The sequence below is a fragment of the Girardinichthys multiradiatus genome, chromosome 7, assembly GCF_021462225.1.
Source record: "Girardinichthys multiradiatus isolate DD_20200921_A chromosome 7, DD_fGirMul_XY1, whole genome shotgun sequence".
NCBI classification, from domain to species: domain Eukaryota; kingdom Metazoa; phylum Chordata; class Actinopteri; order Cyprinodontiformes; family Goodeidae; genus Girardinichthys; species Girardinichthys multiradiatus.
Window position 1 is genome coordinate 29,479,949 of NC_061800.1, and position 17,731 is coordinate 29,497,679.

The window sequence follows — 17,731 nt, forward strand, 5'->3', positions numbered from 1 at the left end:
AATGACATGCAGAATTTGCTTTCATCCAAAAAAAGTACTTTGGACCACTGAGCAACAGTCCAGTGCTGCTTCTCTGTAGCCCAGGTCAAGCGCTTCTGCCGCTGTTTCTGGTTCAAAAGTGGCTTGACCTGGGGAATGCGGCACCTGTAGCCCATTTCCTGCACACACCTGTGCACGGTGGCTCTGGATGTTTCTACTTCAGACTCAGTCCACTGCTTCCGCAGGTCCCCCAAGGTCTGGAATCGGCCCTTCTCCACAATCTTCCTCAGGATCCGGTCACCTCTTCTCGTTGTGCAGCGTTTTCTGCCACACTTTTTCCTTTCCACAGACTTCCCACTGAGGTGCCTTGATACAGCACTATGGGAACAGCCTATTCGTTCAGAAATGTCTTTCTGTGTCTTACCCTCTTGCTTGAGGGTGTCAATAGTGGCCTTCTGGACAGCAGTCAGGTTGGCAGTCTTACCCATGATTGGGGTTTTGAGTGATGAACCAGGCTGGGAGTTTTAAAGGCCTCAGGAATCTTTTGCAGGTGTTTAGAGTTAACTCGTTGATTCAGATGATGAGGTTCATAGCTCGTTTAGAGACCCTTTTAATGATATGCTAATTTTGTGAGATAGGAATTTTGGGTTTTCATGAGCTGTATGCCAAAATCATCCGTATTAAGACAATAAAAGACCTGAAATATTTCAGTTAGTGTGCAATGAATCTAAAATATATGAATGTTAAATTTTCATCATGACATTATGGAAAATAATGAACTTTATCACAATATGCTAATATTTTGAGAAGGACCTGTATTTATTGACAGCTTCCATGAGATTTACATTTACAATAGCATACATGTACAGCATAAACTGTTAAATATGATATATGTTTTTTGTCTCGAAAACATTTTTTACTGAATTTTATTGTTCGTGCTTCATGCTGCTTTATTATAAGGAAAAAATAAAAATAATAAAATATCTGAAAATAAACCTTCAAATCTAGAGACCCCTACTGTCTAATCTACATTATAGCCTACAATTGTTTTTATAAAGTTGGTATTTCTATTCCAGTCAAACATTAAAAAAATCTTGATCCTATAAACACAAGGTTTTGGAGTCGTCAGCTGTGATATATCTACAATGGTTTGCATTCATATGAAAATGAGCATACAGAACACATTGAAAAGATTTGTATTATCATACATAAATACCAATGTATTTAATATGGAAATATACATACATAAAAATATGTAAAAGCGATGTGCCAATACTTTTTTAAATTATCAATTAAATCATAAAAAAGCTTAAATATCTTTCTAATTCAACTATTAACATCAAGTACAGTATATGTATATACATATCCACATGGTAGTCGAAGTTATATACAGTTTTCTAGGGGGGCTGGGCATTCAGGGAATAAGTCCCAAGCATTTCTTGATAAAGTGGGACACCAGGACTTGAGGTCTCTCCTGGTACTCCACCAGAACGTCATGTGGGGAGGTGATCTGGTCGCCCTCGAAGCGGTTCAGCAGCGCAACACAAACCACGGCCGCTGCAGAGGAAAAGGAAATTATTAGTGATGGTAGAGTATATTATAGTTTTCTCTACTGTTCCAGCGCCTTCACTGTTATTGCTGCCTCTGGTAAATACACTGCTCAAAAAAACTAAAGGGAACACTTAAACAACACAATATAACTCCAAGTAAATCAAACTTCTGTGAAATCAAACTGTCCACTTAGGAAGCAACACTGATTGACAATCTATTTCACAATCTGTTGTTCAAATGGAATAGACAACAGGGGGAAATCTTTGGCGATTAGCAAGACACACTCAATAAAGGAGTGGTTCTGCAGGTGGGGACCACAGACCACTTCTCAGTACCTATGCTTTCTGGCTGATGTTTGGGTCACTTTTGATTGTTGGTGGTGCTTTTACACTCGTGGTAGCATGAGACGGACTATAATCCACACAAGTGGCTCAGGTAGTGCAGCTCATCCATGATGGTACATCAATGTGAGCTGTGGCAAGAAGGTTTGCTGTGTCTGTCAGCGTAGTGTCCAGAGCCTGGAGGCGCTACCAGGAGACAGGCCAGTACACCAGGAGATGTGGAGGAGGCCGTAGGAGGGCAACAACCCAGCAGCAGGACCGCTACCTCTGCCTTTGTGCAAGGAGGAACAGGAGGAGCACTGCCAGAACCCTGCAAAATGACCTCCACCAGGTCACAAATGTGCATGTGTCTGCACAAACGGTTAGAAACTGACTCCATGAGGATGGTATGAGGGCCCCAAGTCCATAAATGGGGGTTGTGCTCACAGTCCAACACCGTGCAGGACGCTTGGCATTTGCCAGAGAACACCAGGATTGGCAAATTCGCCACTGGCACCCTGTGCTCTTCATAGATGAAAGCAGGTTCACACTGAGCACGTGACAGACGTGACAGAGTCTGGAGACACCGTGGAGAGTGATCTGCTGCCTGCAACATCCTTCAGCATGACTGGTTTGGCAGTGGGTCAGTAATGGTGTGGGGTGGCATTTCTTTGGAGGGCCGCAATGTAGAGGTAGCCTGACTGCCATTAGGTACCGAGATGAGATCCTCAGGCTCCTTGTGAGACCATATGCTGGTGCGGTTGGCGCTGGGTTCCTCCTGATGCAGGACAATGCTAGACCTCATGTGGCTGGAGTGTGTCAGTAGTTCCTGCAAGATGAAGACATTGAAGCTATGGACTGGCCCGCCCGTTCCCCAGACCTGAATCCGATTGAGCACATCTGGGACATCATGTCTCTCTCATCCACCAACGTCACGTTGCACCACAGACTGTCCAGGAGTTAGTGGATGCTTTAGTCCAGGTCTGGGAGGAGATCCCTCAGGAGACCATCTGCCGTCTCATCAGGAGCATGCCCAGGCCTCCATTGGTTAATAAATTTGATTTCCATTGATGATTTTTGTGTGATTTTGTTGTCAATACATTCAACTTTGTACAGAACAAAGAATTCAATGAGAATATTTCATTCATTCAGATCTAGGATGTGTTATTTGAGTGTATATGTACAAAAGCTGTCCAGTGTTGTTTGTCAGAATTTTAGTCATTAGTCACTCAAGATCAACATATTGCCTGACTTATAAGGCTTTTTGCACACTTTACCAGAGTTGCTTATCTTTATGGAGAGTGCTGTATGTTGGGGATCCTTGCATTTAATGTCCGTGAAAACAGAAAACATATTTTGTCTGTCTTGTAACATCAAATTAGACTAATTGCTAGATTTATTGACAGTTCTTGTGCTGGGTCATTCAAATGTTCAACAGTTTGTCATAAATAGACACCTTTCAACCCACAGACTCGGCACATGGAAGCAAAGACGGTGGATTCCATCTCGATATTCCTCACTCCAGCCTCGTAAGCTTTTCTCAGATACTCCAATTTTTCCTCATGAGAAAAAGAGCAAAGAGCTCCATCGAGTCTGCCTTGACCTACAGAGATAAAGGATTTTTCAGTTCATGATGAGTCCAAGAGAACGCACAAGGGAATTATAAATGTACAAACATAAATCTCAAGATACATTCATCTAGTACCTTCGTAGAAGTCGTGGGTGCACATAGTGTTTCCAATAACAGTTGGAAAGTTTTGCAGCTCATTGGAGCATTGCAAAAGCTCTTTGGCAACTCCTTCATCCAGCTCAGTGCTCCGAGTGATAACTTTACCCAGAACAACTTGTTCAAACCGGGGGCGGAAAGAGTAATCCACCGCTTTATCAGTGATCACCACCGTCCCTGGTGCCAGACCTGCAGATGGCACATTACAACTGCTTTACAAGATTTTTCTAGTTGCATCTAACAGTTTAAATATGTTTTTGAAGTCTCTGAGTAAAGCAGCAAATTAATCTGGTTTTACCGACTCCGCCAGATGTTCCCAAGCGAAACAACACCACGTCACGGCACTGGGCGTGATGGAGCAGCTTGATGAGCTCGTGCAGCATGATGGAGATGGAAGGGACACCCATGCCATGCTACAACAAGGTAGAAAACTCATTTAAAACAATCTGATTTTAGAAATCTGCCACTTCGAGCAAAGTTTGTGTTTATCTTCATAAAACTTAATACATACACTTATAGAGAGCACTGGTCCCACTTTGTACATGCAGTAGCGGTCCGTCCCCTCACAGATATCTCTGATCTCTTCTGGGGTCCCAGTCAGTTTCATCTCGTGGTGCATGAACTGGGCAAAAGCCCTCATTCGATTGGCACTGCCACCAACACACACAAACTAGGTGAAACAGAGAGAAACCAGTTAAAACATTGTGTTTTGTTTCATAACTGTTTTTTTTTTTTTCTGTACCTAGGCTTTCACAAACCTTAGTATCTCCAAACATCTCTGGAAGGTTGTGTGTCTTTGTGCTCAAGCTGAAGTGGTAGAGAATGTCCTCCTCCATTGTGTCCAAATAAGGGTTTTTAACTTGAACCTGTTGTCTGGAAGTATTTTACTGCATATTAGAACACAATCAGGATCAAATCAACTGCACACATAGGACCATAAACTCAAGAAAACAAAGACAAATATACAAACCACTCACTTAATGTAGTCCTTGTGTTCATTCCCAATACAATTCAGAAGAATTACTGGTAGTGCCATGATTATAGGTGAGGCTTTGAAATAAAGTTTTAAAGGTTTTTAAAAATAGCTGTGAAGCTGCCAAGCACTTGTTGCTGCTGTATTTTGAATAAATCAGATCCAGCGGCAGAGTTGATATAGTGGTCACCCCTGACCTAGCCTTTGATTGGTTCTGGAAAGAGGAGTAGCACCAGTAGTTCCTTTGCCAAAATGATCCACCAGTTACAAACAGAACAGCCATGTAGAAATACTTGACTTAGACAAAAAACAAAAAACATCAACAAGGACAGCCTGAATGACAAACAGTGTGGTATGATTAAACCCTGGAGTGTGGAACGTCTCAACTTTAGTCAATCTGAATTCAGAGAATATGACACAGTCTGACATAACTCACTGGTGGAATGTGGAGATGACCTGTGACCCTGACATGTAACAGCTTGACATCAAAGCAGTGACACACTGCAGATATAATGTATATCCAACGCCCAAATGGTAAAATGATAAATAAACACATGAGATCCCTTCAAACTTTCTTGCATGAATTATTATAACCTTTTTCAGGACTTTTTCAGGTGTTTTTGAAACATTTTGAAAAGTATTATCTTAAACCTATATTAAGACTAAACTTTCCCGCTTTAGGTCAGACAAAAATGCTAAAAGCTAAATTTATTTTTGCTAATTGCCAGAATGAGAAAGAGTACACCAGAGGATGTATTTAAGGCAGCATGCCAAACACTGCTCCCTCGTGTGACATAATGGGAAAAACAAAAGAAATCAGACAAGATGTCAAGAACAGAGGTGAACAATGGTGTTCATCCATGGATACAATTTCTAGATGCATGAAGGTACTACATTCATTTGTTCAAACAAATATACACAAGTATAAACACCATGGGAATGTCCATCCATCATATGTCATATTGTTTTCAGAAAGGAGACAGGTTCTGTGTCCCAATGATAAAAAGTGTTTTAAAGTGAAACGTGTCTCAACCTCAGAACAAAAGAAAAAGATCTTGTGAAGATGAGACTGAAGCAAGAGAGTGTCATTATCTACAGTGAAATTCGGGGGTTGGACAATGAAACTGAAACACCTGGTTTTAGACCACAATAATTTATTAGTATGGTGTAGGGCCTCCTTTTGCGGCCAATACAGCGTCAATTCGTCTTGGGAATGACATTTACAAGTCCTGCACAGTGGTCAGAGGGATTTTAAGCCATTCTTCTTGCAGGATAGTGGCCAGGTCACTACGTGATACTGGTGAAGGAAAACGTTTCCTGACTCGCTCCTCCAAAACACCCCAAAGTGGCTCAATAATATTTAGATCTGGTGACTGTGCAGGCCATGGGAGATGTTAAACTTCACTTTCATGTTCATCAAACCAATCTTTCACCAGTCTTGCTGTGTGTATTGGTGCATTGTCATCCTGATACACGGCACCGCCTTCAGGATACAATGTTTGAACCATTGGATGCACATGGTCCTCAAGAATGGTTCGGAAGTCCTTGGCAGTGACGCGCCCATCTAGCACAAGTATTGGGCCGAGGGAATACCATGATATGGCAGCCCAAACCATCACTGATCCACCCCCATGCTTCACTCTGGGCATGCAACAGTCTGGGTGGTACGCTTCTTTGGGGCTTCTCCACACCGTAACTCTCCCAGATGTGGGGAAAACAGTAAAGGTGGACTCATCAGAGAACAATACATGTTTCAAATTGTCCACAGCCCAAGAGTTGCGCTCCTTGCACCATTGAAACCAACGTTTGGCATTGGCATGAGTGACCAAAGGTTTGACTATAGCAGCCCGGCCGTGTATATTGACCCTGTGGAGCTCCTGATGGACAGTTCTGGTGGAAACAGGAGAGTTGAGGTGCACATTTAATTCTGCTGTGATTTGGGCAGCCGTGGTTTTATGTTTTTTGGATACAATCCGGGTTAACACCCGAACATCCCTTTCAGACAGCTTCCTCTTGCGTCCACAGTTAATCCTGTTGGATGTGGTTCGTCCTTCTTGGTGGTATGCTGACATTACCCTGGATACCGTGGCTCTTGATACATCACAAAGACTTGCTGTCTTGGTCACAGATGCGTCAGCAAGACGTGCTTTGAACTCTGGTATGTCACCCATAATGTTGTGTGCATTTCAATATTTTGAGTAAAACTGTGCTCTTACCCTGCTAATTGAACCTTCACACTCTGCTCTTACTGGTGCAATGTGCAATCAATGAAGACTGGCTACCAGGCTGGTCCAATTTAGCCTTGAAACCTCCCACACTAAAATGACAGCTGTTTCAGTTTCATTGTCCAACCCCTGTAAGTCCTGAACTGATATGGACTGAAAGGCCATTCAGTAAGAAGCTTGCAAAAATTTAAAGGATTGCAAAATGTGTTAAATTACTTAATTTGTGCAGACATGTTATGTCATCTGATGAAACTAAAATTGTAAAAGTGTTTGGCTGTAATGACCACTGTTACATTTGGAGGAAAAGGTAGAAGTTTGCAAGGCTGAGAACATCATTCCAACTGTTAGGTACATCATGTAATCTCTGACGAGAAGAACTGGGGGTGAAAGGGTTGATGGTAAAAGCAAAGGAAAGACGAATATTGAATTATTTGAAACTTTATTAGTACTTTTTAGGAGATTTTTACCCATTTTCACTGAAACAACAAAAACACTTTCCTAACAAATGCGCCTTATTTAGTTGACAGATGTAACTAATGAGGCGCCACTTACAGGCAAAATAAATAATACACTATAGACTTAATTCATCAAATCAATTTTACACTTTTAAAGATGCTGAACATAGCAAACATTAGAAATTAATGTCAGAAGAAAAGATGGCAACTGTTCCTCTTGGAGTGTGTACATCCCGTTTCTGCACATCTGGCAGTCTTCCAGTCTGTTGACATGAAAGTGGAAAAACAACAAGAGTCATTTAATTAATCGTTCCCGCATAAGTCACTATTATATCTACATAATACTGTCAACATGCATCACAAATTCCTAATGGCTCAGACGTAAATGTTTTAAACAGCACATTTGTCATTTTTATAGCGCTTATTCATAAAAACAGTCTCATAAAATCAATACACTACTTAACAGCTTGCCTTCATTTTGTTTTATCGTGTTAGAAGTGCATCCTGAAAGCATGATAAAAAGGAAACTGAAATGTTTTACAATGACAGAGAGATTGTAGCTCTACTGTTGCACAGCTTACTTGAAAAGTCACTATTCGGGTTTGCTGTCTTCTGCATAACCAAAGCTCAGCAGCTTAGTCATGTCAACAGGTGCTGGTTTCTTGTCAAATGTTCTGAAACAACAATGAAAACATTAGAATTTAGACCAGTCAGCAAAAGATTATTATTGTTTTTAGTAGATTTTCAAAGAAGTGTAGAGTTTTTGTCAATTGTTTTTCACAAATACTGGCACAAATGAGTAGAAAGGGATTACAGTTAACATGGGTTAAACATTAAACATGCACTTTACTGTTGACTAACCCAACACCAAAACAAACCCTGGCTACTTATTACAGAGGTTTTCTTTCAACAAAGCACTCACAATAATCACCTGGTATTTCCAAAATGATCTTTTATGTCTTTTATCTACTAACCAAGTGAATAATTCTGGAAAAAAAAAAAAGATTAATCTCAGCAATTCACTCCGTCAAACAATTACATGAAAAAGAAAAACCCAGTCATGAATGCTTTAGAGCAGTTTTGTACTTTCATTTCTTTGGTTTTCTTTTAGGGCCATAAAGAAAGTAGTTTAAACTGATGTGACGTGGTTGTTTTTATATATTTAAGAAAATCCTTGTGTCATGATTATATCATTGACATTTTCTCAGAGGTACAGGAACACACAGCTCTGATCAGCTGGGATCCAAAACAAACAGTTGAACGCTCTACAAGCCATTGCACTTTGTGCTGCTGTACCTTACCTGAGCGTGCAACGCGCCCATTAGCTTTTCTGCTTTGTCATCATAACATATGGATTATTTACACATCTTAATTCAATTCAATTCAGTTTATTTATATAGCGCCAATTCACAACATGTGTCATCTCAAGGCACTTCACAAACGTCAGGTACATACATTCCAATTAATCCTAACACTTGTTACAAAACTACTGCACGATTGTAAATGTAAAATGTAAAACTCAGCTCCAAGGAATCTTTCAAAAAAATCAAGTGCATTAATAAAAAAAATGACATAAAACAGGATCTTTTATTTGCAAATATCCTTGCAAGCAGGAGTGAGATGCCCCTTTTGTGTAAGTGTTCATTTCCCTAGATTTTATTTCCATTTTGTCACATTTTAACCACAACCTTAAATGGATTATATTGAGATTTTATGTGACATGCATGACTTTGTGTTGGTCTAACTGTGAAGTGGAAGAAAAAAAATACAAATCTAAAAGGTGTGGCTTGTCTCTGCATTCATTGATTTATACAATGATGCAACCAATTGCCTTCAGAACTCCCCCCTGTAACTTAATCTGAATCCAGCTGTTCTAGAAAGGCCTTAGAGGTTTGTTAGAGAACATCAATGAACACACAGTATCATAAAGACCAAAGGGCACAGTGAACAGGTGAGGGATAAAGTTGAGGAGAACTTTAAATGTCTCACAGAGCTCTGTCCAGTCCTTCATCTAAAAACTGAAAGAGCATGGCACAACTGGAAAACTACCAAGACATGACTGTCCAGCTAAACTGACAGATCAAGCAATGAAAGCATTAATCAGAGAAGCAACCAAGAGGCCCATGGTAACTCGGGAGGAGCTGTACTGATCCACAGCTCAGGAAGGATAATCTGTTGACAACTATTATGCACTCCACAAATCTGACCTTTATGGAAGAGAGGAAATACAGAAGCCATTGTTGAAAGAAACCCATTACAAGTCCCATTTGCAGTTTGCCATAAGACATACAGGAGGCACAGCAACCATGTTTAGTGGAAAAAGTGTTCTGGTCAGATGAGTCCAAAAGGCAGGTTAATGGCATACGTGCAAAAAGGTATGTGTGGAGGAAAACTAACGCAGCACATTACACTGTACGCACCATCCCAATTGTAAAATACGGTGGTGGCAGCATTATGCCAAAGGAATGCTTTTCTTAGCAGAGACGGGTAAGCTGCTCAAAGTTGACAGTGAATGTAGCTTAATATGTGACAACACTGGAAGGAAACCTGCTGCAAAAAACTTAAGTCTTGGGTGGACTTCACCTTCTGGCCAGATAACAATCCTACATAATCCAATATGAATCCACAGCTACAATGAAAATGATTTAGATCAAAGTGCGTAAAGCTGATAGAGAGACAACCCGAAGGACTTACAGCTACAACAGCAGCAAAAGGTTCTACAAAATACTGACTCAGGGGCCTGAAGACAAATCAACACCGTATTTTTATTCTACCTCTCAAATATACACTTTGTGGTGGTTTAAATACATAGAATTTTAAGATTATAATGTGACAAATGCAGAAAAAAAACAAGGTTTATAAATACACAAAGCAGTGAACATTCAAATATTTAGGCTTTAACTTTAAGGACTAATAACAAAATATGAAGATAACATTTAAAATACCAATGCACAGTAATATCAGCAAATAATTTAAACGGCCCGGTCAAATGTATCAGCAGCAGTATGCATCAGCAGGTATAAATGATAAAATATCTGGAATAAATCAAAACATTCATTGCTGCCAGAGGCGCTCAAATCAGTTTCACATTTTCTTCAGTTGCAAATCAAAAATGTCCTTCCTTGTATTTTCTTACTGAGCTGCATTTGAAGAAGTCATGACTTACAAGTGGGCGTGTTTGAAATCCACTACAGTTTTCTAAATATCTTCAGACATGGGATTAATTTTAATGTCTTGGTTGACGTGTAAGCACCCGACTATTTCATACAACAAAGTGTACTACAGTTAGCATGTCCGTAGATTAATCTCAGCATAGATTCTTATGTTGCATTGCAATAGCTGAGTTGTTTGTTGCTTTTGACTTCAGTAAGTACTGAAGCTCAGATTCTAATCAAAGAAAATAACAGTTTAGTTTCTTTATGAGAGGGTTGGACACTGCTTGCACAGACTTTAACAAAGAACAACAGCACCATCTTGTGACCATAGTGGCTTACATTCTCCTATACTTGCTCCCATATTGATTGGAAGTCTGCAACTCCTCCATCTGGTTGCAATTAGCATCTGGGTTCTAAAAAAAACACAAAGTCAGAAAACATTTGGTTTGGCAACAAGGCAGTCTATACTTGTCCTGAGTCTAAATCACTGACAAAACAATTAACTGGGCCAAAAAGTGGGCATATTACGCAACATCATGCATCATGAACAATTCTACAGTTTAGTTTTACAGCAGAATAAACAAGCTCAATGAGCACAACTCATCCCATGTGATTAAATAATACACACCTTTTCTTTTCCATTGCTGTTGCCACTATCTCGCTCCCAGGTTGTCATGTTGTCAGTCCCAAAGGGAGCCTCTAGTGGTAGATAGGCTCCAGGGTTGTTTTTCTGGGTGCTGTAAATTAGCCCCACAGAACAAACAGTGATAGGATATTAAAACGTACACAGCAACTTAATGCCATTTTGAATATTAGAGAAGCAGTTTTAAACAGTCGTTCCTTCATACTGTGGTGTTTTTTTTTTTATAATCACAAACTTAACAAGGTGCAGGATATGAGATTATTAAAACACCTTAGTGGGATTGGGTCTCTTGATTCGGTGTAGAACCAGTCTGGAGGTTTGTAAGCATTTGGTTTAAATACATTTATTTCCTCATGACACAAAAGCCCTGTTGAACCCAAAAAAGAGCAGAAATAACATGTTTGTTTATGGTGTTGACAGGCCACCAGAATACATGTCTGCAGGGTGGCTCTACCTTTATGTCCTCCTTGCTTTGCCAGTTTTACATAGTCAGAATCGCTCTCCAGCACTGCGACTCTTCTTCCTCGGAGCTTCTCCTCATTTGGAGAGCTGATGGTTGGGGACAGTCCAGGGATCTGGGAGATATGCCCATCTACTGTTTTGTACCCTGTTCTGACACCTGTTGAAATACACACACACATAGAAACATACGTACAATGTCCCTTTCTTTGTATAAATTAAATGTATAAATCTCAATGAAGTAGTGTAACAACAACCCTAAATGCAGTGCTCTTCCTGTCGAAAATAAATTCCTATTTTATAATATAAATTCACCAAAAAAAAAAAAAAAAAAAAGTCAAACATACTTTATTATTCCCAAAGGGAAATTAAATAATTATACTTGCCAGATTTTCCTGGTTGAACATCGTTACTCGAGAGAACCAAAGAAGTTCTGGAAAAAATACCGACATATTAGCATGACAGCTAACCGTAGCATGAACAGTGTAAGATCGGTTAAGGTAACTTAGCCTTGGCTAGCTAAAGTTGGCTCAATCCAAGCCTCGTTTTTAAACACAAAACTGTTAACCGAGTCAGTTAAAGTTCACATTCAAGCTCAGATGCCGGTAACTTACTCTGAATTCATCATGCAAGCGGACAAAATGCAGTTGCACCCACTCTGTTTGGAAGTTTCTGAACTCGTCTCTATGGAAACGGCTTTCTCTGACAGCTGCTGCTGAGCAACGGAAGCTGCTGATGGAGAACTGTTAACTCTCTGCCGTATCTTTAGTTCTTTATTAGCCGCCTCAGTTACAGTTCAGTTCAACTGAGAGCAAGACTGAAGGAGAGCAGAGGCTGCGACACGGAACCAAAACACGAGCAGGTTTCATCTGCACAAATATAAGTGAAACAATTACATTTCGGTTTTAAAAAGAAAACATTTTTGTCCTGACATTCTTTTTTTCCCAGGATTGGGAAATTAAACAAAATAAATATTATATAAATCTATGTTTATATGTTGCAAAAAGATATTTATTTTATTTAAAAATAAAATTACTATTATTAATTTTAAATATGTTCCAATGTTATTTTTATTATTACTTTGTATATTAATAAGAATAATAATTTTAATAATAATATTATATTATGATTATGAAGATGATAGGCTTTTATGTTTTATTTTTAAGTTGCTTGTTTTACTATTATTATTATTATCTTTAGTTTTATATTTTTTAACTTTCTAAAATGTTTTATTTCTTATTGTTACATTATTTGTATAATTTATTTAACTTAGTTATTTTAATTGTACAGTTATATTCAATAAATTTCAATATTATTAAAAAGTTTGTTTATTACAGTAACTCCATCACTAAGTGAAACACTATAGATTAATTATTATATAGATTAATTACACACATTTATCAATTCTTTATTTCTGTTAATTATGATGATTTTCTGCTGGCAGCTGATAAAAACACGACATTTAAGATTAGAATATTACATCAGACCAATAAATAAATACATTTTTAGTACCGAAACATGGGTTTAATGAAGAGTATGTTTAATACTGGTTGTTATTTAAACTGACAAACAAGCCTCGTCAGAACCCATATTCTAATTGATTGAATATGACTGTATATTTTATTATTTTTAATAAGAAGCTTTAACTATACATAATCTCCCAGTTATAAAGTGAATATGAAATACTCCAATGTTGTCAAAGTAGTTACACCTGCCCCAGGTATTTCTGTTGTACCCTGACAACACTTTGATAGAATCAGTGGTGTTTGCAGCATTCATGTTGGTTATTTAACAGGTTTTTTTATTTGACTATAGTTTTTGTTGTCAGTATGATATAAGTTAACCTCAGAAGTGACTGAAATCTTGAACAAAGCATACAATATCAATCTATAAAGTATGATAAAAGTAGGTGTAAAGCACTGTAAAAGACAGTTTCATAAAGTACTTGCAATGAGCATTTTACAATAGTTCAACCTTTTAATACTTTCTGGCCCTGTCTGACATACAGCATGTCATGGCACTGCTTTCAGACGTTTACAGTAACAAACATTAAATATATGCATAAAATCCCCTAAAGTTATTTAAAAATAGAAACAAACCATTGTATAAATAAGCCTTTATTTTTTTTAAATCAACAGTTTATGACATTCAGCTTGCTGCTTAATACATAACATTAATGAACTGTCTGAGAAAAATAAATATTCCAACTATTTTTTCAGCAATGACAAAATATTATTCACAAACCATACATAGAATTAGAATACTAAATCAGTGTTTCAAACTAAAGCGGGAATACAAGTGTTTCCTATCAATTCAAGTAATACACACTTGGAAAAAATGTTCAAGCAGTCAAATTACTTTTTTTAAATGCTCCTTGACTCGGATAACCTCTGGCATCAGTTTTGTGGCCCCAGGTAATTCCTAAAGCATGGAGCCCTCTTTCTCTGAATATTTTGGACATGCGCAGAGCAGCACAAGCCGTCTGAAGGCCGGGCTGTCAAGTTGCTCAGGCAGTGTCAGTCAGGGATGGGAAGAGTTTCCTTTGATGTCAATATAAAATCCTTCTGTTGGAACTTTTTAAAATGCTAAAAAAGAAATCTTACATTATAAATTGACGTATTATTGCATTCTTTCTTAACTCTAATTGTGTATTGTTTGATGATAGCCATGGTCCAGTTTTACAAATCTAAATATTTCTGGCAAAAAAAATATAAACTACTCATAGCAGCTTCCCTTCATAAGAGAGCCTCGATATTTATTAAAGTAACACTTGATGATTTTATAGGTTTTGTGTTGACACCGATATTTTGCACAACTTAAAACAGTTTTTTATCGGGCACTTAACAAAAACCTGACTTCTCAGCAGCCACAACAATAATTACAAATACAAATATGGACTTCTTAATATGCAGATATGGTTACCATGTGTTTACTTGTTTTGACATGTTTTATTTTGTTCACACTTCTTACACTCCCACCAAATAAATAAGTTTAAAAGTGCGGACAAATACGATAAGAACACAAAGATGCCTTGATTCCCATGTGGAAAGGGCCTAAAAACCTTAAAATTGATGTTTATGTAACGGTCATGTGGGAACTATCTATTGTAATTTACATGTGAAAAAGAAACACTTGTTGGCAGGGCACCAGTTCAACCTCATAAATCCGTTCCACAAAGCAAAATTTGGTTTAACTACAAGCTTTGTGTGTTGGAAAACTACTATAAGGCTGAGTTGAGTTCAAAACATTTTTTAAACATATGACCGCAAAGTATTTTTTTCTTCTGAATTATGTGACTTAATTTGTGAATTGCAGCCATTAATTCAATTCAATTCAAAAATACTTTATTAATCCAAAAGGGAAATTAATTGTTGTTATAGCTCATATTATGAAGGTTTCCTCAAAGAGCTGTTGTAGATGCTGATGGTTGTGGGCAGGAAGGATCTCCAGTAGCGCTTCGTCTTACAGCAGATCTGAAGAAGCCTCTGACTGAAGACACTCTGTTGTTGTAGGACAGTCTCATGAAGAGGATGCTCAGGGTTCTCCATAATGTTCTTCATTTTATGAAGAATCCTTCTTTCCACAATGATCTCCAGAGGTTCCAGAGGAGTCCCCAGAACAGAGCCAGCCTTTTTTATCAGCTTGTTGAGTTTTTTTAAGTCCCTGGCTCTGATGCTGCTTCCCCAGCAGATGATGGCAGAAGAGATCACACTTTCCACAACGGACTTATAGAAGATATGCAGCATCTTGCTGCAAACACCAAAGGACCTAAGCTTCCTCAAGAAGTACAGTCTGCTCTGTCCCTTCTTGTAGATGGCTTCACAGTTGCATCTCCACTCTAGTCTGTTGTCCAGGTGAACACCGAGGTATTTATACTCCTCCACCACCTCCACTTCTACTCCCTTGATAGAAATAGTTTTTGACTTATTCCTGTTTCTCTTAAAATCTACAATCATCTCCTTTGTTTTAGTCACGTTCAAAATGAGATGATTGTTTCCACACCATGCCACAAAGTGGTCCACCACCTTCCTGTACTCAGCTTCTTGTCCATCTCTGATCCACCCCACGACTGCAGAATCATCCGAGTATTTCTGCAGATGACAGGAGTCTGTCTTGTACTGGAAGTCTGAGGTGTACAGAGTGAAGAGGAATGGTGAGAGTACAGTCCCCTGTGGTGCTCCTATGCTGCTGACTACCTGGTTAGACTCACAACCCTTCAGTCTCACAAACTGTGATCTGTTTGTCAGGTAGTCTTTGATCCAGGAGATTGTTGAGGCCTCCACCTGAGTCTTCTGGAGTTTCTGACAAAGCAAATCAGGTTGGATTGTATTAAATGCACTGGAGAAATCAAAGAACATGATCCTCACAGTGCTGCTGGCTTTGTCCAGATGACAGTGGGTTTGTTGAAGCAGGTGTATGACGGCATCTTCAACTCCAACTCCACAGCGATAAGCAAACTGAAGGGGGTCCTGATGGTTTACTGTTTGCTTACTCAGGTGGGCCAACAGGAGTCTCTCTAGGACCTTCATGATGTGAGATGTCAGGGCAACAGGTCTATAGTCATTGAGGACTGATGGGTGAGTTTTCTTTGGTACCGGAACAAGACAGGAGGTCTTCCACTACACCGGAACCTTCTTCTGGGCCAGGCTAAGGTTGAAGAGGTGCTGCAGAATCCCACAGAGCTGCTCTGCACAGGCCTTCAGGACTCTAGGGCTGACATGATCTGGACCTGCAGCCTTATTCCGATTCAGTCTCTCCAGTTGTCTCTTCACCTGACTTCTTGAGACACACAGGTGGAAGGGGGAAGCAAAGGAAGCATCAGCATCTTCTGATATGGTTGAAGGCAAACATGTAGAAGCAGAAGGGTCTAGGGCTGAGGGAAGATAAAAAATGTGAGGTGTTACTGGACAGCTGTGGGTCCTGTGGGTCAAAGGAAGATGGAATGTCTGTTTGGCTGTGAGCAGGAGAGGAGGATGCGAAGCTTGTTTCTGAACTGAACCTATTGAAGAATGTGTTCAGTTCATTGGCTCTGTCCAGACCTCCATTGGTCTGATCTTCTTTCTGCTTGAAGCCCGTGATCTTCTTCATCCCTGTCCACACATCTCTGATATTGTTTTACTGGAGTTTGCTCTCCAGCTTCTTCTTGTACACTTCCTTGCTGTCTCTTATCTTGACTTTAAGTTGCTTCTGTAAACTCCTCAATAATTCTCTGTCTCCCTCTCTGAAGGCTCTTTTTTTCTTGTTAAGCAGGTCCTTCAGGTCACTGGTGATCCAAGGTTTGTTATTGGGAAAGCATCTCACGGTTCTGGTGCGGATGATGTTATCCACAAGGGGCTTATATTTCGAGCAGAGAAAAACAAGATTGTGATCTGATTTGCCTAGAGGAGGTCGTGCTGTAGAGATGTATGAGTCCTTGACATTTGCATAAAACAAATCCAATGTTTTGTTTTCTCTGGTAGAGCAGCTGACAAATTGTTGAAACGTTGGAAGTGTAGCAGAGAGTGAAGCATGGATAAAATCACCAGAAATTGCCACAACAGCATTGGGGTTTTGTGTCTGTAGCTTAGCAACAACTGAGCTGATGGCATCACATGCAGTGTCAGCAACAGCGGAAGGTGGAACGTAAACTGTTACCAAAATAACACTGGTGAACTCTCTGGGTAAATAATATGGATGAAAACTTACTGCCAACAGTTCAATATCTGGACTGCAGAGATGACACTTCACAGTAACATGTCCTGGATGACACCATCTGTTGTTCACAAGTACTGCCAGTCCACCTCCTTTACATTTGCCGCTCCTCTTTAAATCTCTGTCTGCTCGTATGGTTAAAAAGCCCGGCAGAGAGACGCTGGAGTCGGGGATATGATCCTGCAGCCATGTCTCAGTAAAACACATGATACTGCATGCCCGGTACTCTGGCTGGGTCCTTTGTAGGGCTTGGAGTTCATCCAACTTGTTTCCCAACGATCTCACATTGCCCATCAAAATCGACGGAAGAGATGGTTTGAACTTCCTCCTTCTCTCTCTTTTCTTAGCTCCTGCTCTGCATCCACGGCGTCTCCTTTTCAACTCATCAGGAATTTGGGGTTGTAGCTGAAGTATTATTTGAGCTTTTTAGATATTAATCAGCTACTCCCGGTTGTAAGAAACAACCCCGTTGCCATGGCAATGCATCATAACAAATGTCCAAAAATAGAAAGTATTCAAAAAAATGCTCCAAGCTGCACAGCATCCGACACTGG

The 17,731-nt window shown here is 39.5% G+C and overlaps 2 protein-coding genes across 4 annotated transcripts; both read right to left on the minus strand.

The window, feature by feature from the left end:
• Positions 1–774: 774 nt before the first annotated feature.
• Positions 775–5,086, minus strand: upp2 (uridine phosphorylase 2). Of its 2 annotated transcripts, none has more exons than XM_047369606.1 (7): positions 4,554–5,086; positions 4,335–4,463; positions 4,088–4,246; positions 3,875–3,989; positions 3,556–3,765; positions 3,307–3,453; positions 775–1,536 (listed from the first exon to the last, which is right to left on the minus strand). In XM_047369606.1, the coding sequence occupies exons 2-7, from the start codon at positions 4,410–4,412 to the stop codon at positions 1,394–1,396; spliced, it is 852 nt and encodes a 283-aa protein (XP_047225562.1). In that variant the 5' UTR covers positions 4,413–4,463; positions 4,554–5,086; the 3' UTR covers positions 775–1,393. The 2 variants fall into 2 exon arrangements, with proteins under 2 accessions (XP_047225562.1, XP_047225561.1); XM_047369605.1 differs by having other exon boundaries at positions 4,335–4,449; positions 4,554–5,085.
• Positions 5,087–7,196: 2,110 nt separating this feature from the next.
• On the minus strand, positions 7,197–12,291 carry LOC124871541 (uncharacterized protein C7orf57 homolog). 2 transcript variants are annotated; one of them, XR_007039041.1, is made up of 9 exons: positions 12,101–12,291; positions 11,873–11,919; positions 11,482–11,646; positions 11,298–11,394; positions 11,013–11,121; positions 10,724–10,797; positions 8,161–8,216; positions 7,811–7,903; positions 7,197–7,492 (listed from the first exon to the last, which is right to left on the minus strand). XR_007039041.1 is itself a non-coding variant. In XM_047370922.1 (8 exons), the coding sequence occupies exons 1-7, from the start codon at positions 12,112–12,114 to the stop codon at positions 7,822–7,824; spliced, it is 588 nt and encodes a 195-aa protein (XP_047226878.1). In that variant the 5' UTR covers positions 12,115–12,276; the 3' UTR covers positions 7,197–7,492; positions 7,811–7,821. The 2 variants fall into 2 exon arrangements, 1 of the variants encoding a protein (XP_047226878.1); XM_047370922.1 differs by lacking the exon at positions 8,161–8,216 and having other exon boundaries at positions 12,101–12,276.
• Between the last annotated feature and the right edge of the window lie 5,440 nt (positions 12,292–17,731).

What these genes read in the sequence shown, in the direction of transcription:
- upp2 (XM_047369605.1), bottom strand. Translation starts at nt 4,612, where the DNA reads ATGGCACTACCAGTAATTCTTCTGAATTGTATTGGGAATGAACACAAG. An exon ending in GAACACAAGGACTACATTAA is followed by an intron (nt 4,450 to 4,553) that starts GTGAGTGGTTTG and finishes AAATACTTCCAG; the next exon opens with ACAACAGGTTCAAGTTAAAA. An exon ending in CCGAGTCTGTGGGTTGAAAG is followed by an intron (nt 1,537 to 3,306) that starts GTGTCTATTTAT and finishes TTTCCTCTGCAG; the next exon opens with CGGCCGTGGTTTGTGTTGCG.
- LOC124871541 (XM_047370922.1), bottom strand. An exon ending in AGAGACCCAATCCCACTAAG is followed by an intron (nt 11,122 to 11,297) that starts GTGTTTTAATAA and finishes GCTAATTTACAG; the next exon opens with CACCCAGAAAAACAACCCTG. An exon ending in ACAGCAATGGAAAAGAAAAG is followed by an intron (nt 10,798 to 11,012) that starts GTGTGTATTATT and finishes TGTTTTTTTTAG; the next exon opens with AACCCAGATGCTAATTGCAA.